The 24,624-nt window shown below is 40.7% G+C and overlaps 1 protein-coding gene across 1 annotated transcript in view; it reads left to right on the top strand.

Annotated features, from left to right (window-relative positions):
• Positions 1-24,624, top strand: part of ADAM12 (ADAM metallopeptidase domain 12) — a 187,642-nt gene that overhangs the window by 111,038 nt on the left and 51,980 nt on the right. Inside the window, exons 6-10 of the mRNA XM_059820998.1 lie at positions 9,944-10,127; positions 14,520-14,585; positions 15,500-15,571; positions 17,486-17,655; positions 18,861-18,945. Coding sequence (XP_059676981.1) covers positions 9,944-10,127; positions 14,520-14,585; positions 15,500-15,571; positions 17,486-17,655; positions 18,861-18,945 — 577 coding nt within the window. The remainder of the gene's footprint in view (positions 1-9,943; positions 10,128-14,519; positions 14,586-15,499; positions 15,572-17,485; positions 17,656-18,860; positions 18,946-24,624) is intronic.

Genomic DNA, 24,624 nt, shown 5'->3' with positions numbered 1-24,624 from the left:
ACTGCTGAGGTTAGTTAAGAGAGCGTCCATGAGTGATAACAGTTTGCGATAAGGGTGCTTGTTGACTTGCTCCACAAAACTCATTTCATAGCCTGATAGCCAATAGTAGTAACTTCCAGTCATTACCTGTGCTTGATCTGAGCCAGCGATGTCTATTTGAAAGGTTTCATAATGCACTGTCAGCCCCTTGAACCATCCAGGCCTTCTCATTAGAACTGCTTCGAAATGAATGGCCAGGCGGTGTGAAATCCCTGGTTGCTGCACTGAGGTCCTCAGAGCACTAAGCATCTTCCAGGATCAGGCCCACAGGTCACCATATACCTCTACCACCAAAACATTATTGTGGCAATGCGTCCCTTGAGATTTTGGATGGAAAGATCTAGCTGAAGATGTCCCTGCTCATTGCAGGGGAGTTGGACCAGATGATCTTTAAAGGTCCCTTCCAACCCAAACTATTCCCTGATTCTATGATTTACTGCATGCGATTCGGTCTGAAATAACATGAGGAGAAATAGGACAGTTCAAAACTACTTCATGGCTTACTTTGCTGGCAACTTTACTGGCATTACAGCTTAAAAGAATAGTTACGGATAGGACAGGATAGGACAGGATAGTATAGGATAGGATAGGATGGGATACTGTACCTGCCCACCAACTTGCTGGAGCAGGGATTCTTGTTTTTCCATGGCATGATAAAGACTGCAAGCTGCAGGGGGAAAGACATAAGACATCGTGTGGCCACGGAGCCCTGGGTGAAGACAGTCCCTGGGGCAGCCGTTTCGTTTGCAGCAACCGGTGGAAGGAAAGACTGGTCTCGTTCTCAGTCTGTTCCTGGCTTTGTGACAGTTTCTGAGTGAATTGGACAAATCTCTCTGTCTCAGTTTCTCCATCTGTGAAATTCATTTAATGATTCTTACCTACCCCACACAGCTGTTGCATGGGGCTAAAGTTTAAGTGCCTGAAAAACATCTAATGAAAGGAAGTGCAAGCTGTTAGCTCACTGAAATCTCAGAGCACGAATATCCTCCCACTCCTACTAGACAGGCGCCTTGGGCATTGTTCCAGGCGTGGATAGGTAGGGACTGTGTCTTTTCCCCCAGATTAGGAGAGTTCATTAAAAGACATGAAACTAGTCATAAAGAATAGGTTCCACATTTTAGCATGCTCTGAAGCCTGAGTGCTCAGCGGTAGTCAGAGAAGCAAAAAGGATCATAGGAATTACTGAGACAGAAATAGAGGATAGAACAAAAGCCCTCATTACCACTTTATAAATCCATAGTGCACTCATATCTTGAATTCTGCATGCGGTTCTTGTTTTCCCCTTCCCAACCCCATCTCAGAAAAGGAGGCATTATATCCAGAAAAGGTACAGAGAAGGGCAAATATTATGATCAAAGGTATGGAACAGCTTTTATCCAAGGAGAGAAAATAGACACTTCTGAAAGGAGATGACAGAGAAAAGGGGTATGATGAAACGAGGTTGAATGTCATGCTGAAGAGGGGACAATTGCTGAATATTTTTCGTAACCCCAAAATTAGGAAACATCAAACGAAACTTTAGAGCAAAGGAAAGTACTTTTTTGTTCACCACATAATGAAGCTGTGGAGCTCACTGTCATGGGTGGGTGTCAACAGAAAAAATATCAGTAGATTCAAAAAAGATGAGACAATTTGGGAAGGGGAGCTGGGGGAGCCTCTCCAGGGCTGTTAAACCTAAAGATGTCCCTGACACTTGTGCTGTCAGAGCTGTGGGTACCAACTGGGGTGTGCTTGTTATGTTCTTATATCTTACCCCTAAGTATCTGCTGTTGGCCAGGGCCAGAGACAAGGTGCTGGGCTGGAGCAACCTTGCTCTGACTGAACACAACCATCAAGTTCTTACAGTGCAGCCACATGGTTGAGCATTTGAGATGTATTAGCTTGTAAATATAACATGATTAGTCTATGATGAGCTACAGGAAGAATCAAGTGTGAAATCTGCAAACTAAGACAGGTTTGACTAGTTTGCATTTTTCAGGCAGAGAGAGGAGATGAGATACAAAGATAAGTGAGAAGCAGACTTGGCTCTCTTATACACAGATGCTCATGTATTCCAGCTATGTTACATCCTCTCAGACATAACATTCGAGTGCCTCGCTACACGTAGGATTACAATGGCATAAATAGTTGGATTGACACTGATAGCTGCCTAAAATGCAGGTTAGAGGAAGATACAATCACGCCATAATCTGTATCCTGCTGGCTCCTCTGGAGGAGGAAGAGCTGAATGGCGGAGAGGAGACGGTAAATGCTGAATACACGAAATGGGAACAATGAATAATCAGGATTTCCGGCTCTTCCATCTCGATAAGAAAGCCAATTAGACTGCCAAAGCTTGTGGGAAGGTGAAGGTACAACAAAGTAAAGTCGTTTCCTTCCTGTCCTCAGGAAATACCCTTCTGTTTATCTAGCTGGGAGGCTCTTCAAGTTTTTAGCAAATAATTTTGGCCTGTAGCCACCACACACATCTTCAGTGATAAATTTATGTAGACTTGAATGATTTTTCCCCTATTACTTCCTCTGCAAATGCAGAACCTAGCAAATACAGATGAAAACGCAGCCTGAAGAAGAGCCCAATCTCCACGGTCCAGGGGCTGGCAGAGGATGCTGGCACGGGGCCGTGCGGCTACAGAGGCATCTGCAGTGACCTCTCTGGTGGGGGGACCTTGAGAGATGCTCTCAGAAATGCCTTGATAGTTTAAGGATACAAATCTCTCTCACAGGAAGCCTGTTCTTTCTAAAACACCAAAATGCTCTTGAAATCCTAAGAATCCCTCAGAGTTACCCAGTTGCTAGATAATAATCCTAAAAGTATTCAGTCATTGTCCAACCTCATCAGCGACTGAAAGATGCTGTGTCCACAGTGACAGTGATGGGGATAAGGCCCCAGAACTGAATAGACAGTCATTTTTAATGGGATTACATAGTTACGCTACACGAGGCCGCTAATACTAGAGCCATCCATTTTTCAAGCGGTCTGGCTGAACTCACTGCATCCCAGACAGAGTCAGCTGAAGAGGGGCTTTAAGCATGACACTCCAGACATCAACTATTTAAAAAAAGAATGGAAGTAGGAAACCAGTGAGAAAAAAATTTAAATTCCTTATGACTCCTCAAGCATGATTTCCCCACAGAAGGGGAGATTTCATCCAAAAAAAGAAGTTAGGAGAAAATCCCAGTTGAGAAAAGCACCGGTTTGGATGTGTGCCTTTTCTCCGTACTTTCTGAAGAGCTTTTAGTTCACATAAACATCTCACATGGTTTGTAAGTTATCTGCCCGTGAAACTACTGGAGGTTTTTGAGTTTAACGTTAGAAAGCATTCCGTTTCTGGGGTTTCATAGCTTCTGTATTCCAACTGTTCAAGTGGTAAGCAGCTCCTGGATCACGCTCACCTCTGTGATCTGAGATGAACACTGTCTCCATTCGATGACAATTGTGTGCACGCTGTCCCCACGTGCACAGTAATCCCCCCAGCATCACTGCTACTGCCGGGACAAGTGTGATGATAGATGCTCTGTACCCAGCTGTTTGAGCCTGCCTTTTCTGCATGAAGTCTGTGTCTGACTTAAAAAAATGCAAAACTAGAACTAAAAATATTTTTATACATTTTGTGACCTGAAAAAGTATCCTATGAGCCTTAATGTGATGTGCAAGTTTGATTCAAGCCTTCTATTATTGGTAGGCTGTTTGCTGCACAGTGCTATAAAATATGCTCACTGAATTGGCACTGATGCCAACGTCTCTTTCCTTCTTCATTTTCCTCTGCTTTCCTTGGTCTGTCTTGTCACCCTCCCAGTTGAGCTCACATGTGACACTTTCTCTGGTAACACAATTACTGTTTCTTGCAGCCCAAATGCTGGACATGAAATTGCATTATCGCTTTTGATTAAAGTAACTCCTTGCTTAAATTCCAGGCATCAAATTTTCAGACCAATATGCAGTCACTCTGGACAAATCTGTCTTGCACCGAGAAAGGATTAAGTGCGTGCTGCAGTAGTCTCTGGGTATGACTACGTTTTAGGCACTGTGCTATAGAATATATTTTCAGGTTAATGAAAGGCATTGGCTGGAATAAAACGTATGTGAGTAATGATGTGTCTGCGTGAGAACACCTCTACCGCTACTGCAATATGTAAAACCAATAATGCTACTGCTTTAACCTCCATTTGAGATGTTGCCCTTTGTCGATTTGGGTCAGACTTGTTATTTTAATGGAATCCTGATGTGCAGCAGAGTAGGATAACAGTATTACTTAGGTCTTGTGTGATGCTCTTCATCAACAGATAATTATTCTTTGTGGTTACGAAAATTTACCCCATTTTAAAGGTGTGGAACTGATGCAGAAAGAGGTGAACTGCCAGTCCAAGGCTGCCCAGCGGCAGTGGTGGAGACAGGAGTACTTCTGCCTCTGGAGTGCAGCTCCCATTCTCTGTATTTCCCAGTCCTTTAAAGTTAAAGAATGACCAGACCATTTGGAAAATATCTAAAGATCACCTAGCCCATTAGAAAAACAGTCGATAGATCATCTTGTTCATTTATCCCAATAGTATTCATTTGCAACTTATTAAACCAGACTAAAAGTGAAGTTTACATTCACCACTTCATTTTTCTTGCTCTTTTGTTTGTTTGCCTGCTTACTTGCAGGGGAATTTGTTATACAAAGTCCTGAGCATGCAGAATGTATAAGAAAAATAAATAAACATGCCCTATCACTTTACGGATCGCCTTCTGATATCGTGCATGTTGAGAAACACTGCAGTGAGTAGCTGCTGTACCTCCATCACGAGCATCATGAGAACAACACTCCAGGGCCGCAAGGCTCCAATTCTGTTGTCTATTCACCTACAGCTCCCGTTGAAATCGGTGGTAGAGCTGTGGGATCAGACCCTTTACTTTAGAAGCTGTAGCATTAATTATGAAATGAAGGTCCGGTAGGTTTTTAGGTGGCACATGAGTACAGCACAGCCTTTCGCTCTGTCCGTGGGCAGAGACAGACTTAATGCGAATATGTGGTGTATAAGCATGACAGCCCTCTATAGTCTAATTAATTTCTTACAAACTGAAAACATCTACATTCCTCTGCCAGTGGTAATAGAGCTTTTTATTATTATTGTTTAGAAATGAGTATAACTTTGAGCTTCATTAAAACCAAATGTTTAATTGCATCCATGGGTATCAGATTTATTGATTTACTTAACTTTCCCTGTATAGTACAGCAGAATAATATATCACAGTTTCATATAATGCTGTCCTAGCCAAGTTTTACTTCAGCATCACAATTTCTCAGACAAGTATGCATTGATGGTTTATGTTGGCAGGGCCTTTGCTTCTGCTGACAAGTTGGAAAAGAAAAATCCCATTTATATTTTGAGATTTCCTAAAGCCTGTTGATTTATGAAACACGACTGGCCTTGCATTAGGTTTTGTTTTGGTTTTTCTTTTTAAGAGAAAAAATACCACATTTTACTTTATCAACAATTTAAATAGTGGAATTATTCCATCAAATTACACTTCCCTAATTGAGAGGTTCTTGGCAAGTTAAACAGCAATTAATAACAAATTAATTATTTACGTTATGTTTTAATTTCTTTTTCCTTGAGATGGAGGGAGTTGTCCCATCACAGACCATCTCACATACACATTCCCCATGTGTCCATATGGCATATAATGGCATACAGTAGGCAAATACCAATGTTTCGCGTCGTTCATGTTTAGAGATGATTAGCAGCAATGTGGAGGTGCTTTATTTGGTGCTGAGCACCAGACATGAGCAGGGTTCAAACCCTGTTGAGAGGTAGGCTAAAATATTAACTCAGGCTCAAGACCACGCTGAAGCTGCTTCCAGTTGCCTTGGAGCCTGTGAACTGATGTCTGGACATATTGTACGGTAGAGATATTTTTTTTTTCCTCCCTCTCTGCTAGCAGTGATGAAAAGGACAGCCTGACAGTTTTAGATAGGGCTTGAATTGTCTCTTGTCTTTCCTTCCCACCACTTTTGCAAGACCTTTCCAACTTCCCAGCATCACTATGATTTGGGACTGGGGAAAACACAGATGCCATGAATTAGATACCTGAAGACCAAAAAATGTGTATTTTATATTGCATTGTTCCCAAATATTTATAAGCTTGGGAATTCTGGTAGTCTTTTGCCTGCTAGAAGTAATGGCAGAAATCCCACAGATTTCAGTGGAAGTTGGTCTTAAAGAAGAGCCACTGCTTGAGCACTCACAGAGTTGATGAAATCCCTTTGGGGTTCCTTGTATAATTTTTGGTTGGGGATGTGCAGTTTAATATGCTGTCTATTCGTCACATTGGAAAAACATTATATTATTTAGCATTAATGCCTCCTGAAAAATGGAAGAGTTGCACCATCTTGTTCTTCGGGAACATAGGCTGACTCAGGAGTGTGGGAGAACCATGTTCCAGAGGAAGATACAGAAACGGTGTAGGAGTAACAGAGGCTTCTTTGAAATGTCTGACAAAAGTGGAAGGAAAAAGTAGCTATGGATTTATTTTATTTGCCTCAAATTCTTAGTACTGAATGACTGGTAGATATTGTTCATCTAATCCTGCCACACCAAAAAAAGAAAGAAACCATAGCTTTTGACTAGTTACATTTTTAAGGTGCTGTGCTTGGCACTGATCAATGGGGGAAAAATGCAATTGCAGGAAAAGAAAATTAGTCAAAAACAGAGAGCTGGCCAAGATAATTCATATTTGATATTCATTATCTCATTACAGATGGTCACAAGCCAGGTGCTGATATCCTGTAGGCAGTACTCAAAGGATAAGCATACATTAAATGAAATGTATATTTTCCTTCATGCCGAATCTGCAGATTTTTTTTACCATGGGATTGCTTCATATGCAAAGGTGGAACTGTTAAAGGCTTGCGCTGTCACTTGGGATTAGAGTCTCAGTGGCAAGTTGAATAGGCTGCCCTGGTTCTGGTGTGCTTGGTAGAAAACAAAATTAATCACTCTGGTATCTGATCCTTTGTCCATATACTCTGCAGCTAAAGAAAATGAGGTGTAAAGAAATGGTTATTTAATTACTTTAGACAGTAGCTGAGTAGAGAAGGGGTGCATTGGAAACCTGGCATCGATGTGGCATGTTTTGGCTATGAACTCTTGACACCAAGATGCTGGCTTTAAAAATTATTTAAGTCTGTATTTTTTTAAGTTAATGTTCTAAGCAGGATAAAGTTGAACATTAAAAATAAAACCCTTCATGGTTTTATGATGTTTTTGAGTTGTCAGTAAAGAGAGATGGTCAGGCTGGCCCATTTCAAACAGTGACTAATGGACTTCTGCCTCCATTGCTGGTTCCAGCTGCCTCCAAAATTAAATGATTAATTGCACAAGGGAAAGACAACAATCCTGATTTGATTGTGCTGATTACAGAGTTGCTGATTATGGGAGAAAAGGGAATATGTTGTCCTAGTTTCCTAAATTCTTCAAGGAATAAGGCAGATCTGAAAATAATTTAGAACTGTAGGGTGTAAGGTTACTCAAATCATGGGGTGACCTGCTTGGAGGTCTCTCATATGTCATGCGTGCTATAGTGTATCCTAGCTGTAGCTACAAGGGTTGCTGTGATAAATCAGTCCCACTTTTCCAGCTGTGATCCATCATACACAGCATGCCTGTGCGATGGGTAAATAATATATCTTACCTGATTTGCCAAGGGTAGTAAGGAAGCTACAAATGAGTTATCAGACCCTGATTCTTGGTTCAAATCAGTAAAGCAGGCTCCTGCAAATGCAGTTGCGCAGCCTTTTTAATATCATGGGTTTCCAGTCTTTTTTTTTTTTTTCTTTTGGACTTCTAGCTGTTCTAGTTAACAGTAAAATGGTCATCTGTTGGCTTGGCTGAACTGATGTTAGTGATGTTTTTTAGCAAAACTGTGCAGTCAGCTTGGAATGAAAACTTCAGTTAACTGGTTAGGGGGCCAAAGACTTTGAGTTTCTTCATCGTATCTTGCTAAGAATAGAATAGCTAGGGCAGCTTTTTCCTAATAATTTTACTTTTTATTTTTAAATCAGTCTTTATGGTGTCATTAACCTCCTTCTGGGTCCTTCCTCTTTTTCCTTTTTTTCTTTTTTTAGCTTTCTGCAGGAGAATTTTATAGACACATGTATCGGTCTCACAATGGCTGTAGTATCTTACTTTTGTTGCAGTACAGACAGAAATAAAAAGAGCAGACACTTCCTATACACCAAAAAGACACACTAATAAAATACAGCCAGCTTTGGGCTGAAAATGATTGCTGTTTAATAGCATATATAGACAGTTTAGAGCAGTTTAGAGGAGGAATTGAGGAAGAATGCCTTGGCCAATTAAAATTTTCATGGAATTCCAGGTAGGTAGATTGTAATTATTGCTGTTGAGCCTTTGCCAGTGCTTAGGGATTAATGCCTTCATAATTTAAAGACAGGAAATAAATTAGTAGTGTAGTGTCTAACTGATGAAAGCTTACAACACCCCTAAGCAAATGCTTATCCCTAGTTTAGAAAAGAGAAATGGGTTTTAAAGGATGGCTTTCTCTAGTCACACAGTTACCCAACAAAACCTGATGTCCAGCTCGATGTAGGAATTATCTAGGGCCCTCCTGTGTGGTTGGCAGTATGTGCTCAGGACGCAAGTCAGTCACTTGCAAGTTAGTCACAGAATATTAAATTCCTTTCTCTTACAGTAATTTCTACCTGAGCCCTGTCTGTAAACCTACTTCATGCCTCCTTATGCTGTGCCAGTCCTGAGTAGCGCAGTCTTCTTACTCTGTGGTCCTACAATTGCAGTTGTAATTACTAGTTCCAGCGGTATTGTTGGAGATCGTCCTACTTTACGCCATATAGTACCAGAAATCCTCTTCCAGCATGCGCAGACCATGGACACCCATACTACACTGCCTGTATTTCCCATGCTGAGCTGAAAGAGCAATGCTATGCCAGCAGCTTCCTCAGCAGGCAGGACTGGAAAGATATTCAACCTTTTGTCAACTTTGTTTTACTGTAGCAGCTCAGAATAACTGGGCAGGACCCAACACAAAAACCCAAGGATGGCTTTTGTTTGGGGAGTTGTCTGGAGTATACAGGGAGAGCGGTTTTTGGTTAGGAGGCAGCACATGAAGCCCAGAATTGGCTACGTGTCCTAGGTTCTTCCATGTTTCTTGGAGCAAGGTGTTGTATCTCTTCCTAAACCCCTCTTTCCTCTTTGCATACTGTAGCTTAAAGAAGTGCAACAAGAGTGCTTCCACTGGTGGAAAATCTTTGAGATCCTCAGAGAGCAGGGGATATTGCTGTAAAAATTATTTTGGGTAGTAAAATGAGTTAAACAGGAACCCACTGGTTAATATAGCCGAGCTCCATTCTGCTACCCCACTGTGCAGTATTTAATAATCCATTTTGATACCGCAATGCCTCTTTCATCTGGCAGAATTGATGGTTGCATCAGCATTTGGTTTAAAAGGTATAATGCACACTGCAGATGATAATGAATGCTTTCACTCTGTACCTTTTCTTACAAAAGCATTTCACCACACTTTTGTTCATTACTGTTTGCCACGGGTTCTCAGAAGCACACACATCATGACTCTGCTCAGCAATGGCAATGCATCACTCGGAGAATGGAAAACACATAAAACACAAATATAATTTTGCTCTACAGTACAGCACTTCAGAAGAGGAAAATTTTCTTTGAGCCATTGCTTCTTTTAAAGTATAGTGTGCTGCAATGACAAATGTACAACTGGGATGTTTACTGCTCCACTCGACCATGACATTGTAAATCAGTGTTTTGCTTTTTCATACTCTGCCGTTATTAAAACCTGTTGTAACTTTGTTGTAGACAAACATACGGTAGCTCTTGAAAACCATGCATCTTACTCTGTTCTTTTCTGTATCAGGGGAATTATTGTATTCGAAAACAAAAGCTACATTCTGGAGCCATTAGAAGGTGCTACAAGTGAACACAAAATCTACCGAGCAGAGAATTTGAAAATAGCCCCAGGATCTTGTGGCCACCAGCTGGACATCTCTGCCATGAGGGCTGATGACAATGACACATCACACCATTCTCAAGCTGGCAGGGTAGGAGGATGATGCACTTTTACATTTCTGGTTTGCTGAGAACATCTCTGCTAGCATTTCCGTATTACTGCCTGTCATAACTCTTTGATACAAAGAGTCCCTACTGAGCAAAACATTAAACCGCAAAGTCAACTTCTGTTGACGTCATGTGCTTAAGTGCATGCTTAAAATTAAGCATGTACTTCTATGATTTGCTAAAGCTTTATGACTTTTTCTTGATCCTGCATGCATAACTTGCATTTTACTTTCTCTTTGGTAATGAGATGGCACAGAAAAGTTTATGGTTTCATATTATGGTAATATATTTTGGTTCATGTGTGATTATAGCCGGAATTTAAGACCCCATAAGAACGCTGAGCAATGTCTGGAAAAGTTCTTGCCCACCCAAGATGGAAGAGAACATGATAGCTGTGATGCTTTGCTAATATTAGGTTTTGAACCTTTACATTCTAGTAGGAAAGTATCTTATGTAGACAAAACAAATTCTCACCATATTATTTTACAGATGTATTATTGTAGTTTTTATTTTCTTAAGGAAGAAATGCACTTAATGTGAAATGCATATAGCTAATGGAAACTGTAGAAAATTAAACGAACTAAAAATCAGGAAAAGGAAATACTGTAAGAAGTTCATCTGCATATTGGCTGAGGATTGCAGAAAAGACTGGTTTAGGTATTCAGAAATCATACAGTGATACAAATATGTCCTCAATGTTTATTAAATGTCATATATTGGGATTTATACTTGCACGTACTACTAAGCCCTTGCATCAGGTTAACTGTTAAGGAAAGCAATATAAATGGCATCTCTAGATATTATTTATGTAGTGGAATTAAGTTATTTTACATTTCAGGAATATTAAATGCATTAGCTTAATGCATCTAATGCATTAGCTTCTGCATATACCATTTTATGGACTAAACTTCTTTCTAAAAACGTGCATAGGTTGAAAGCATTGGAAAAGTACTTTTCACAATTTTATTAAGGTTTCTTCAAAATCTTTGTGACTTTTGATGGAATTTCACTGAAATAATCAATGTAACACTAGGAAACTGAAATAAAATGTGTGCATACAACTAGCTGATACAATCGAAGCAATTTTACTATTACCCTCAGGGTTCTCACATTTTGTTGATGGCTTCAACTACATGCCAGAATTCACCTTAAATATCTGAAAAAGACTTTTGCTGTGGTTCAGTGGACATAATTATAAAACCTGTCAACTGCCACATCATATGGATAGGTACAATATATATAATGAGTATGTTGGATACGCTTCTAATATGTGAATTTTGAAAGTTGTCAAAGGTAACGTGTGGAGTGAGTTTTCACATTTCAATGTTGTCATCAGCTAAGTAGACTGTCAGGACGTACTGAGTAAAGATGACCTGCAAAGTGTGGAGACATAAGGCTGCTCCAAATTACACTGGGTGAGAGAAGTAAGCAGAAATCCAGTCTCAGGTTCAGGGCATGATGAAAATTCAGGTTTGGGGGGAGCTTTTTGTTTGTTTTTTTCCCCTAACCCTTCACTCAGCTACCTACACTAAATTCTTATTGAGCAGAGCTGAAATGTGAGATCAATATATCACAAAGTTAGAGTAGCCTACAGATAAATGATGGGACAAACAGTAGACTCAGCTTCCCAGATCCAAACGTAAGATTTAATAGAGCAAGTCAGGTAATGTAGCAGATGTGTGCAGACACGTTTTGCCCCATTGGAGCTGGGTCTCTATAAATACTGGGTCATTTCATAACTCAGTGGACCTTCAAATTGCAGCAGGGAGTGTGTTTTCCAGTTGAGTGAGCTCCATTGAGATAGGATCCTACAGAAAGCAAGCCTGATGTGTAAGACAGCCCCTACAGAATGGCTTTTTCTCTGTAGCCACACAAAAAAGCCATTTTGGTGGTGCTGGTGGACCACAGATCAGGCAGATGAGCCGGTCGGGGCAAGTGGATCACGGAGGAAGAGAGAGGCTGCAACACTGCAGTGTGAATCTAAGCCATGACAATTCCCAGGCAGGGGAGCATGAGGAAGGGGTACAGCAGCATGGGACAGCAGTTTTGTGATAGGATCAGGTGTGGTAGAAGCAGGGGAGAGAGACAACGGTCAGTGGAACAAAGCATATTGTCTCCCATCATGTACACCTATCACGGCTGTATTATTGACTCTTCATTTAAATTCTGAAGGATTAACTCAGGCAATGGATTGGGCATTGATGCAGTTGGCTGCAGAAAGCAAGCTAAAAGAAGTCATAATTAGATATATTTAATAAATAAATATTGTATCCAAGGAGTGCACATAGCCTTTGGGCAAATCACAGGAATGGTTTCGTTATGCAAGTCAGTCACCAGAGGCTTATGTGATTATACCCTGCTAGCCATTTTCTCTTCTCTCAGGCCAAGTCTCTCCAGTCCAAACAGTTTTACTCTTGGTAAGAAGTAAATGGTTTAAACTGACGGATGTAACAGAGTTCTTATATCTTTGTACCTGGATTTTCATGTGTCATCTTTTATTCTTCATTTGGAAGAAGACTAGAGGCACCTTGGGGGTACATCTCTGATCAGGAAGGCGTAATAAATTTCAGGTTTATGTTAGACTTCTAGTGTCTGAGAGATCAATTCCATCACAAACAACACCCACATGGTCATTTGCCTTTATGGCATCTCACTCATATCTGATATATTTTGCAGGGAGGTAAATGGAGCTCTGCCAGAGCACTGCAGGTTCCACTGAAGTCTACTGAGACACGGCAGGCCCTTTGTATTGCGTCCGCTGCTGTTCCAGGAGCAGCAGGAAGGGACACGCTGACTCCTTGGTGTCCTGGTTCCCAGCCAGCGTATCACCAGGCATTGCTGATGACCTGTGTGGCAGACAAGGCATGGGCATATGCACCAAGTCTGTGCACACACCATGACCCCATGGTCATGACAGCTGCCTCCAGTAGAGCACAAAAAGGTGACAGAGAACCCCAATACCAGGAGTAGTTGTAAGAATACCTACCTAAGCCCATTTGCCAGACTGCCTAATAAGTGTAATCCCGTGAAGTGTTTGTATTATTGATGCTTAGTTCATTAATGATAGCTTTTACTGTTTTCTCAGTTCATAAATACTGTCCAAATGGAACTTAACTGTTTTCCAGTTATTATAGTTTGAAGGCTGTGTAACACTATTAAATATGAGTTTGAAAGTCAGAGTTATTAAATGTTACATCTGTCACTTCCCTCTAAACACAGCGCTCCTTGCAAAACATTCAAAATCATTAATCTGCAGATAACAAAGAGGAACGCTTTGGTAATGTGAAGAAAACTTTGTGAAATTTGGCTGGAAGGTGATGTCCAGCACTGGCTTAGCTTAGGGGATCACATAGTTTGCCTTGGAACAGTTCGCTTTGGAAGGCTTTAGTCATGCTTTAGGTTATAGAACATTGGTTTACTACAAGACCTTATGGTCATTAGTAGGTCATACATCTGCTTAAGCCCCTTAAGTTCTGGCATGAAGATCAGATACACTGCTGAGACCTCTTTTCCCTAACTGTCTTATTCCAGAAACAAGGGAGGAATGATAGAATAGATGCTCAGCTGCTGTAAATCAGGGAACTTTTACAGGCATTAATAGGTCACTTTAAATTTAGGGTAGCAGAGGAGCTGTGCTATGATTAATACTATTACAAAATCATTTCATTTTCTTCAGTGATCTTTTTGCAGCTAAACATTATAATTCTTTTAGACCTGCATTTAGAACTGCAAGTAGCGTAACCAGCTGTTTTATATGAATATACAGAAACAAAATTAAATGTATGCCTTCCGTTTTTAGAGTATTCGTTTCCCCAGACACTGACAGTTCATTCTGGTTTTTTCTGCAGTTTTTGTTCTTGGGGTTTTGTTCCTACATAATTTATCAGTTGACCACTTGATCTCTTCTCTGCTTCACTCAATATCCCTTTATCTCTCATTTTTCTTAGTAGCCAGTTTGTCTATTGTGTGAAATGTTTGCTAAAAGTCATCTCATCATTTCTTTAAATGTGCCTTGGAAATAGCAAAGGTCTTTCTGCTAGAGATTATATTCTCCTGCGAGGAAAGATAACTCAAACATTTCAACTGCAGAAAGCTGAAAGGTTGAGAGAGACTTTGCACCGCTTTCCTGCTTACTGTGATCAAATTCTGGTGTTGTTTTTTTTTAAGTATCACATAGACTATTTCTGTTGTAGCAGATAAAAGGAAAACTTCCATGAGGAGAAGGAATACAACAAAAATTTGTATGTAGTGAAATCTTTGGAAGTCTGAGATATTGTGTATCTCCTCTTGCAAGCACTTTGTTGGACTGAGGCAGAGCGGATTCCAAGGGTCACTTATTGCAAAAACAAAATACTATTTTCATCTTTTTTTGGCAGTACAAAAGGGAGACTCTGAAGACGACGAAGTATGTGGAGCTTGTTATAGTGGCAGATAATCGTGAGGTAAGAAACTTAAAACTGGAAAGTTATGGGCAGCATGGGTGGGAAATGGGTAGCTCAGTTCAGCTACCATGGTATTGCAAGTAACTTGCTTCAGATAGTAATACGGTGGTTTTCCAAAGTAAAGCTTCTTCCCTGATTAGGGCTAAGATATGGAAGGCACTATTAAGATAGGACAACGCTGATAGTCAATTGTAAAATTTCTTGCAATACTTCATAAGGAATTTGAGTCAAATAACTGGGATATCTGGCAGTAATTGAAGAAGAGGCAAGTACGAATTCACTGCCCAGGATCTCCTTGAGCTAGTTAAGTCTTCATTGCCATAAACTGCCCTCGGCAGGACAGAAGAGTGTTTTCCTGTTTGGAAGACACGGTAGGATCCGGCACCTGCTTTTGAAGCAGTACTTTACCATCACATTGCGTGAAGCATGACTGCCTTCCTGAGGGTTTGCAAAGGGAGCTTCAAAGCGAGTAAGCAGGACTGGCTGTAGAAATGTTCCAGTGAGTTGAATGGCAGCCAAAGATCTAAATCTTGGTTTGAATTATTTTGCTACTTACATTTTTTTTGTCTCCTTGAACACTGCTAGTTAGGGAATCACAATCACTCTGCTGCAAGAGCCGAAACAGCTAACAGAAGAGCCTTTTCTTTTTCACAAAACATCAGTCCCTGAAAGATTCCTGTGTAACACTTAGGGATTTTAAAACCTTTTTGTGAGAACCAAAATCCTGTTGCACAGCCTGTGCTTATTCTGAGGCAGACCGTGGTCCCATGAAGCCAACAGGAGTCTGCCGATGGCCTTTGGTTGCGCTGTGTAATTCCCAAACGTCACCAACAATGCTGGCAGAGTAAGGTGGCTGTTGGGGGGAAACTCTATGATATTTGTGCTGCTAGTACATTGATCCTTTACCTTCCAAGTTTCAGAGACAAGGCAAGGATGTGGAAAAAATTAAGCAGAGGCTGATAGAAATTGCAAACTATGTTGACAAGGTAAGAACATGAGCATTATTTCACTTTTTCCAAACTTACTACACTTCCTGAAGGATGTTGCTGTGAAATCTATGTTTCTTCTACCAGTAAATTAAGAAAGCTGCCATGTTCAGATCAGCAGCTTTCACAACCTTTGCCACATCTCCCTGTCCACCCACCTTTTCAAGGAGCTAACCCTGCTGCTTTCCTAATATTCCAGTATTTCAGAGCAATGCTTCTCTCCAATCAGTAAAACCAAAAAAGTAAACTTAAACCTTTCATATGCCCTTCAACACGCTAAGCTGTGAGCTCTGCTCTGCTCTATATGGGATGCATATATCTGTAGAAGCCCTGTTCCTAAGGAGATGTGTAATATAGCCCTAGGATTTTACTAACCTGGGAAGAGGGTGGGGATAATCACATATGGAACAGCCCATAAAAAAAGGATTCTTTTGAGGAGGACTTTGGAGAACAAAGTCCTTTGCAGCAGCAAGGGATGGTCCAATTGTAAGGCCAACAAAGGGCCTGTGAAGGCACAGTCAATAAGATATCTAGCCCAAGGAAGATGGCAAAATTAAAAATATTCAGTGCTTAAGGAAGCAGAAGTCGATGGCTGAGAGAGTGGTGAAACACTGGGACAGGCTGCCCAGGGAAGTGGTGGAGTCACCATCCCTGGAGGTGTTCAAGGAACGTGTGGACATGGCACTGTGGGACATGGTTTAGTGGGCATGGTGGTGTTAGTTGATGGTTGGACTTGGTGATCTTACAGGTCTTTTCCAACCTTAGTGATTCTGTGATTCTGTAATAAGGAAGAGACATACACTGGATTTTTTTTATTATTATTTGAAGTAATTTCTTGACAAAAAACAATGAATGCTAAGAGTCCTCTACAGTGTTTTTTGAACAAATTAAAGTTTATTTTTGTTGTGCTGTATGGCCAGAAAATATTAGGAGTGCAGTAGTGAAATTATAACCGAGGGAGTCTTAATTTTTCTGAGAACTTATCAAGTGATACTTCAAGGGCAATTAGTCAAGGAGAAGCATTCTTGATTAAAAACAAGCTGCTGAAGACACCTCCACCTTTTCCATAATTGTCTTGCTGACTTATTACTGGAGGACAGGTGTTTATATGTTACCTGCTCAAAATTAATTTTGCATGTTGTAATATATTTATGTTTCATGCTTAATTTATGCTCAGCAAATGCCAATGCTATCCGAATTACTGTAATGCATATAAACAAGACAAAGATCTAGTATATCCTTTTCTCAGACTGTCAGCCAAATCTGGACTTGATCGATTCTTGAATCCCTCTTCACATTAGTCTCACATTAGAATTGTTATCTCTGCTCCATTGCTAATGCTGATATGGCTCCCCTCTTGTAGCAGCTGTAGCATTTACCAGTGGGATAATAGTGTATGTGGCCCACAGTGCTAAAATCACTTGTTTTTATCTGCTGTGAGCAAGACTCGATGACTCTGGCTAAATTTTCAGCTACTGTTTTGAACCACAACCGTAGTACAGCACAGCTGCCTCTACCTCTTGAATTGCGTCGGTGCTAGTGACGGGAGGCAGCCGTGGAGAGAGTCATCTGCCATAGCAATGAGTTTGTTCAGAAGTGAAGGACACCTGAAGGCAGTGTTTCATCTTGAAGGAAGAGAACAAAATTGGGTGGGACATAGAGAAGTAGCATATCTCTGGACGTCTTTGAATGCCTTATGGGTATTTAATCAGGTCAGAACTGTTTTCCGTAAGTCATGGAAATATTTTGCCTGAGTCAGTCCTGTCAGGTGTTCACTTTTGCCCTGGAGAAGAGACTGTTTAAGCCTCTGCAAGAAAGTTTCATATGCACATTATGCTTATGTTGAAATATTCTATTCCAATGTGGTCTAAAATGAGTTTTAGAGACATGTTTCTATTTTTCTTTTCTCATTAGTTCTATAGGCCGCTAAATATTCGAGTAGCCCTGGTCGGAGTGGAAGTATGGAATGACATGGATAAATGCTCTATTTCACAAGACCCTTTCACCAGCCTCCATGAGTTTCTGGACTGGAGAAAGCTAAAACTACTACCTCGTAAACCCCACGACAATGCACAGCTGATAAGGTAGACTTGACACTATATTTAATATCGGCTGGGATTTCAGTGATTTGAGAATAGCTGTACTGAATTCTTCTCCAGTTGCTAAGCTGTTGGGAGGAACATCTGTGCTCCTGAGGGTTTGTCTTTCCCCTCTGCAAACATCAAACATGAAAGAATTTTGCAGAGCCCTTCAGCAGATGCTTCAGATTAATTTCCTTCCACAGCTCTGCAATAGCTCTGTTACTTGTAGGCCTTTCCTGAATACAACTCATGTAGAAGTGTGGACGCATAATAAGCTGGTAAATACTTAGGGTATGAATTTACAAGCGGTTAAAGCTGGTCTCAGTCTAAATAGTTACTGAAAAAGGCAGTCCTGCCCTCACCCCAAAAGTAGAGCTAAGGGGGTACTATGTGAAGCCTGTTTGTTAGTAGAAAGACCTCGGTAAACTTTAAAATGCAGTCAAAATTGGACAATTCGTTTGCATTTGTGACTTAAAAATTCAACCATACACATCTTTTACCCTGCTGCTCTTTACAGGATTAAAGTAATTGAGCAAACATGCTCAAAGTAAAAGCACTCTTAAAAAAAACATGCAAGAGAAACACCTCTTTCTTGAACCAGGTGTCATTTTGATCAATGCACCATTCTTTATACTATACCAATAAATATACCTGACATCTTAGTAATTAAAATGAACTCTTTACTCTTTGCATAGATATTCTTACATTATCTGTGTAAGAATAGAGTGAGCCCTTCCGAACTGTCCCTCTTGAGATATTTGATTACTCTCTATGTATAATACTACTTTGTTTGAAATGATTATGTTCTAGGCTATGTATTATAACAAGTAGCGTATAAACTTCCTGCTGCATTAAAATAACCCTTCTTTGAGCTAGAGAAATTATTTTTATGGTTGTATTTCTATTCCCAACTTCAGTCAGGGAAAAAAGGAAGGAAAGAAGGGTCCTGTTACAGCAGTAAACCCGAAGGAGGGTGATCAAATGGATCTTTCTCATAGAAGGGATGCTGTCAATGTCAGTTCGGCAAGTCAGCATGACTAATCTGTGCTTTTCATTGTTTTAAACCTGCAAATGTCTGGAGCTGACACATTTGAAATGGGATCTTTCTTTGAGATTGGCAGAAATACAAGACTGAAAATAATAGGGCGGTATCTTGGCACTGAACGGTGATTCTGTGATTCTTCTTCTCCTTTCCCGCCCTCCTGCAGTGGGGTGTACTTCCAAGGGACTACCATTGGCATGGCGCCCATAATGAGCATGTGCACTGCAGAGCAGTCTGGAGGGGTCGTCATGGTAAGTGGTAAAAGCACGGGACTTGAAACTGGCCCAGCTGGTGCGGCACAATCTCAAGTATTGTAGTACTGTATTCCGTACCAGAACATCCAGCCCCATTTGTCCCATTTTCAGCCTCAATATTATCTGTACCTACATGCACATTGCGTGTAAATGATAGATTCCATAGTGAAAAAAATCAAAATATTGCATTAAAATATAGCATGACCTCTCTGCAAGAATCCTCTACTCCTAATTACCATTAATCAGGTGCTGAGGTGCTGTGAAGGATGAGAACCAGAAGATGTATTTGTTATGCACTTGGGTATACTAGTGTTACAGGCAACAGGAGTCTATTCTGAATCTTTTATTATATTGATTTTATTCTGTATTTACAGAGTTTCCTGTGTAAGGCCTTATTTTCCATCTTTGCAGCACAGGGGTTTTATTACATTGCCAGACAACGAGAACAAACAATGGCAGCATTTATTCTACCTGAGCCTCTCTCAAAGATGTATTATTGGTAATGCTGTTGTTAGATGCTAGACATGATGAACATACAAGTAAACATCTTAGCCAATTTCTGCAAGTAGTTCTGGAAGATTTTCTTTCAGAATTTTTTTTTTTTAATTTTTAACTGTTTTGTGCAAAAGGGGAGGAAAGAAGTTTTGTGTTAACTAGCTTTGCAATAGAAGTACTTTAAATAAGGTTAGATGTGGACTTCCAGAGCTTGCAGGCCACTAGCAGGCTCAGCTGGTGAGCTCAGAGCTCAACTCCAGAGCAGAAAGCCAGGGAGCCCTAAAAACCTCTTAGATATTCTCTGAGTTTAGCATGCACGTGCAGAAAGCCTTTGTGTTTCCTACAGCTTTGTCGAGATTCCCAGCACCTCAGGTGAGGCGGTGGTTCTCTCCAGCTCTGCTGGACACATCAGCTGCAGATCCCTACCTAAATGAAGTGGGAGCTCAGGAACGTACAACGTTCAGAGTTCGCATGGTCTCAAAGCTCCCAGTTCTTCAAAGCTTCATGGGCTCACCTGGAGCCTGGGACGCTAAGGCTTGTGCTTCAAGTCAATCCATGTAGCGGGGTGATCCCAGAGATACAGCCCCTTGAAGCCCCTCCATTTCCTTCTTAACTAGCGTCTAAGCTGAGGTTGGTCCACAATGCAGGGCTCCTTTGTGGGCTCCTGGACAAGCAGGCAAGAAGCCAAGCTGGGGTGATGTGTGCATTCATGGAAGATGATGTACAGATGGTTCAGACTGGGAGGATTTACGAGGTGAGTAGGGAAGCTGAGGTATAGGAAAAAGTGGGAAAGAACAATCAAATCACATAATTTGGAGCAAGTCAAGTCAAAATTGTAGAAAAGACAAAGGCTTCAGTCTCTTGGTAGCTTTAGAAGCTGAGTCTCTGATTGGTCTTTGTTACAGCTTTCCACTGGGTACCTGGGGAATAGGTACGAAAGGAAAAGGAGGAAAAGAGGAAGAAAAAGCTGTGGGAGTCTCCCAGCGCACTTCCAAATCTTGGCAAAAGCATATATGATGCAGACAGCCCCACAGTATCCATTTCACCCTCAGGCCAGCAGTCATTGCTTTGGCTTTATCTGCAGTCAGAGATGCCCTTAATGATGACTTTTTTGTCCTTTTAATTTTTAGCATAAGCTTTAAAACATGCTACAGTGTGTTTTACTGCAAAGTTAGTCCTCTTCACTTTGGAAACCACCATTTTAAACGGAAACAACAAAAAATGTTTCATTCCAGTAACAAGAAAACAAGAATCAGCATTTCTTTAAAGTGCTCTCAGGGCTCTGACAGAGGAGAGACTGATTTACATGTCCAGGAGAAACCCAGTGTCTGCGTATGAATCGTGGGCCAGGCTGCAGCTTCACTTGTGCAGGGGAGCGCGGTGTTTCCCAGACACTCCCACCTCAGGGAATTGAAACTTTTGAGGTGCAAATTAGCTCGAGGCTTGCACAGGATAACTAGAAACGTCTTCTAGTTCCTTAAGCAAATCCTCAAAAAGGAGCCAAATCCAAACCAAGCCAAACCCAAATGGGCAGCTGTCCACCCTCTCCCCCCAGTTAACAAAGGCTCATTCAGGTGTATACAAAAAAAGTTTGTACTTATACTGGTACCCTCCAGAAGAAAGCTCTAAATTTGGAAGATATGCAAATGAAAGAATGAATAACTGTTAACCTGGGAGGCTGTAGTGCTCAAATGTCTCAACACTGGGCAGCTGAACATTTGTCCATCCTTATAATTCAGTCAACCTCTTACCCATCCCACCCCGAACACTCACTACCAAAAAGCATCCCTGCTCTCAAAACCGATCTGAAAGAAGAGACAATGGAGAGATTGCATGAGAAATAACGCGTGAATACAAAAACGGGAGTCGTCCTTCTATGATCTGATTTTCCTGACTGTTTTTGCAGTTACTCAGCTCTACTATATGATCTAAATTCCTCCTGAGAGGAATGCCTCCCAGACAGCCTCCCCCTCTCTGCTTGTATATAGGGCTGAATTCTCTCAGTGGTAGGTGACACCCTGTCTCCCACTGATTTTAAGAGAAACTCAAAGTGGGGAGAGCAGGCATCTGAGTATGAGAAGTTTTTGGTGTATCAAGAGCATTATAATTTTATTTTACTGTGATGGTTCTGTTGTGTTGTAGAAAGACCAAACAAAAGTTGACATTAAAGCAAGTCTTTGACACAGGATTCAGACTTCATTCTGTTTCAAAAGATCGCCCATTAAATTCATGGATTTAAAAGTAAAATATTGCTGCGTTGCTGTAATGTAATGTAGTATTCTCACTCATGCCAAATTTCTATTGAATTCAGAGGGAAGTTAGACTAAATGACAAGTGCGGAACCAAGGCACTTACATTTCAGGGAATTGTATAAAGGAAATAACAGAGTGTTTTAGGAAACTTACTCCTACAACTGAGTGAAACTACATGGAAAGTACCAGGACTGGGGCATTTGCCTGTTCTAGCTGTAGGGGACAGTATTTTATTATTGCGATTTGGTCTGAATGTCAGTGGAATGAAGCAGAGTTCAGCTGAAAGCAGCTGCATGTTTTGTGCAACAGCTTATAATATCTTAACAGTAGATGGTTGCTTATTCGGTGATTGTGAAACTGTTTGGTAATGACTTTTACTGCTCAAGTTAACTTTAAAAGACCCTGATGGAATAAATCAAAGTCACATTGCTATTCATTTCTTTAGTCCTTGTGATACTTAAATGGTCTCAGTATCAAATGGGACATGTCACTGTTTGCTTTGATAATCTTCATTTATGCTGCCTTCAAATAACCTCTTTTGCTGAGACATCACATTCCTTGTTTTAAAAACCCTCTCTAGAAACTGATAAAATTGCATTCCAAGTGGATCTGAGCAAGTAATGAGAACCGCATGGGCTGTAATAATTGTTTGCCTATTCAAAACCCAAATTACATTTCAGATCATTTATTGCTTTAGTTTTGGAGTGGACTGTGTGAATTCTTGTTTTTATTTTTAATTGCCAGCTTTAGAGGTGTTGAAGTAAATATAATCTCTGATCAGTAAGAGCCACTGACAAAATGAAGACAATCTGAGCTCAGTTTGTTATCTGTCTAGGTAGCTCAAAGCTTAGAGCAGTTTCTGGCTTGACCACATAGCTCTAATTTCAAGGCATCTCTCCAGTGTGCTGCTGGTAAATTATATGAAATTGTTTCAGTGTTTTCTTAATCTTCGGTCCTGGGTTGTTTTCCAGTTGAGTGAGAAGTTGTGCTCTTTTTATAACATCAGGTTCAATTACACTGAATTCTCTAAATATTTCATAAATAGCTATTAGTACAAAGATAAATCCATCTATTGATTTATCTCTGACACAAGCGTGCCCAGAGAAGGGCGACGGAGCTGGCGAGGGATCTGGAGCACAAGTCTGATGAGGAGCGGCTGAGGGAGCTGGGGGTGTTCCGTCTGGAGAAGAGGAGGCTGAGGGGAGACCTCATCACTCTCTGCAACTGCCTGAAAGGGGGTTGTGGGGAGGTGGGTGTTGGTCTCTTCTCCCAAGTGACAAGTGATAGGACAAGAGGAAATGGCCTCAAGGGTGCCAGGGGAGGTTTAGGCTGGATATTAGGAAAAACTTCTTCACTGAAAGGGTTGTCAGACACTGGATCAGGCTGCCCAGGGAGGTGGTGGAGTCACCATCCCTGGAGGGATTTAAAAGGCGTGTGGATGAGGCGCTCAGGGACATGGTTTAGTGGTGGACTTGGCAGGGTTAGGTTTATGGTTGGACTTGATGATCTTAAAATGTCTTTTCCAACCTAAATGATTTTATGATTCTGTGATTCTGTATGTGACTAGTATCTGGATAAGACATCTCTATATGTAGGCATTGTGCAGGAGTATATATTTTCTTGATTATTACAGATTATTTTGCTGCATAGGTTTACTCTGTGGCTTTTTTTACTAGGACAGGTTGTACAGCTTCTTTCAGCAAACAGGCATCTTAGAATATAACCGCACACAAACTGACTGTTAAGTTAGTCACAATATTTTTATATTAAAATTTTAAAATTCAGGAAAAACTAAAAAGAGATCCTTTGCTAAAAGATAAAATTCTCCTGCGTTTATTCCAAATGCAGGAGTAGCTTCTTGTTTTCAGAATGACTGTATCCTCTTTTTTGTTTTCTGTTTGAGAAATGATTTACTAAAAATATTAGCACAGACAGATGAAAGAAGAAACTCTTAAATCTGCTCCAAGTCATGTATAAAGGGATTCATTAATATATAGCTAATGTTTTAGACAGTTTTACCTTTCACTTCTTTAGTCTGAAGGTTGGCTTAGATGATACTAAAAGAGTCGTTTAAACTGAATATATTCATATATGCTTTTAGAGCAGGCAGCTGTGCACAGTCATTCCATTTACTGACTGATAAATAGTGGATCATGCATTTATATTACATTTTTATGCCTTCAGGGAAAGCTTTTATATGTGTACAGTGGAATTTTTTTCCCTCAAGGAAAATGATCGATGTGGAAAGGTCTCTTACTTGTGGTTAAGCCAAAACATCAGTCAGATCAGCAGCCTGTAATCAGATCATGCAGTGAATTTCTCAGAAATAATTGTCCCAAAAATCAGCATTTCAACGAGGACTAATGTTAATATTCCAATTTTGACACTTGCAACATTTAGAATATTCATAGGTGTTAACAAGAGGCCATCGAAGATTTAGACTTGAGTTGTCGTCTCATTTTAAAAAAGAGGTTTTCAAAGGTACTTGGTTTTTCTTACAAGGCTTGTGAAATCTCGGACTTTCTGATATTAAAGAAACAGTCTGAAGAATACTAAATAGACTGAGTGCAGCCTCTTGCTGCATTTGTAATTTACCTCCTGACATGAAGGACCTTCTCATTTTTCCCTCATCACACCCGTGCTCACCCATAAATGATTACCCTTTCCAACCCTCCACATCTGGGTGACTGTTTCCTGCCACTGCCACGTCTTGGGAGTTTGGGGGATTTATTGAGCAGGGGAATTTTAAGCCCTAAATAAAGAGATGGCCTAGATGTTCAACGCTGCCCAATGGCCTCAAATGTCTAATGTGCTGGGGAAACCGAGTGGCCAGGACAGACAGCCTGTCCTGACATTCCCAGTCTACACTTGGGATATGTAGATGAATTTAAAATTGTGTCCATTTAACAACAGTGCAACTGCAGCTGGT

The sequence above is a fragment of the Gavia stellata genome, chromosome 9, assembly GCF_030936135.1.
Source record: "Gavia stellata isolate bGavSte3 chromosome 9, bGavSte3.hap2, whole genome shotgun sequence".
In the NCBI taxonomy this organism is placed as follows: Eukaryota; Metazoa; Chordata; class Aves; order Gaviiformes; family Gaviidae; genus Gavia; species Gavia stellata.
Note: the sequence above shows the minus strand (reverse complement) of the source record. Positions and strands in the feature narration are given on the sequence as shown.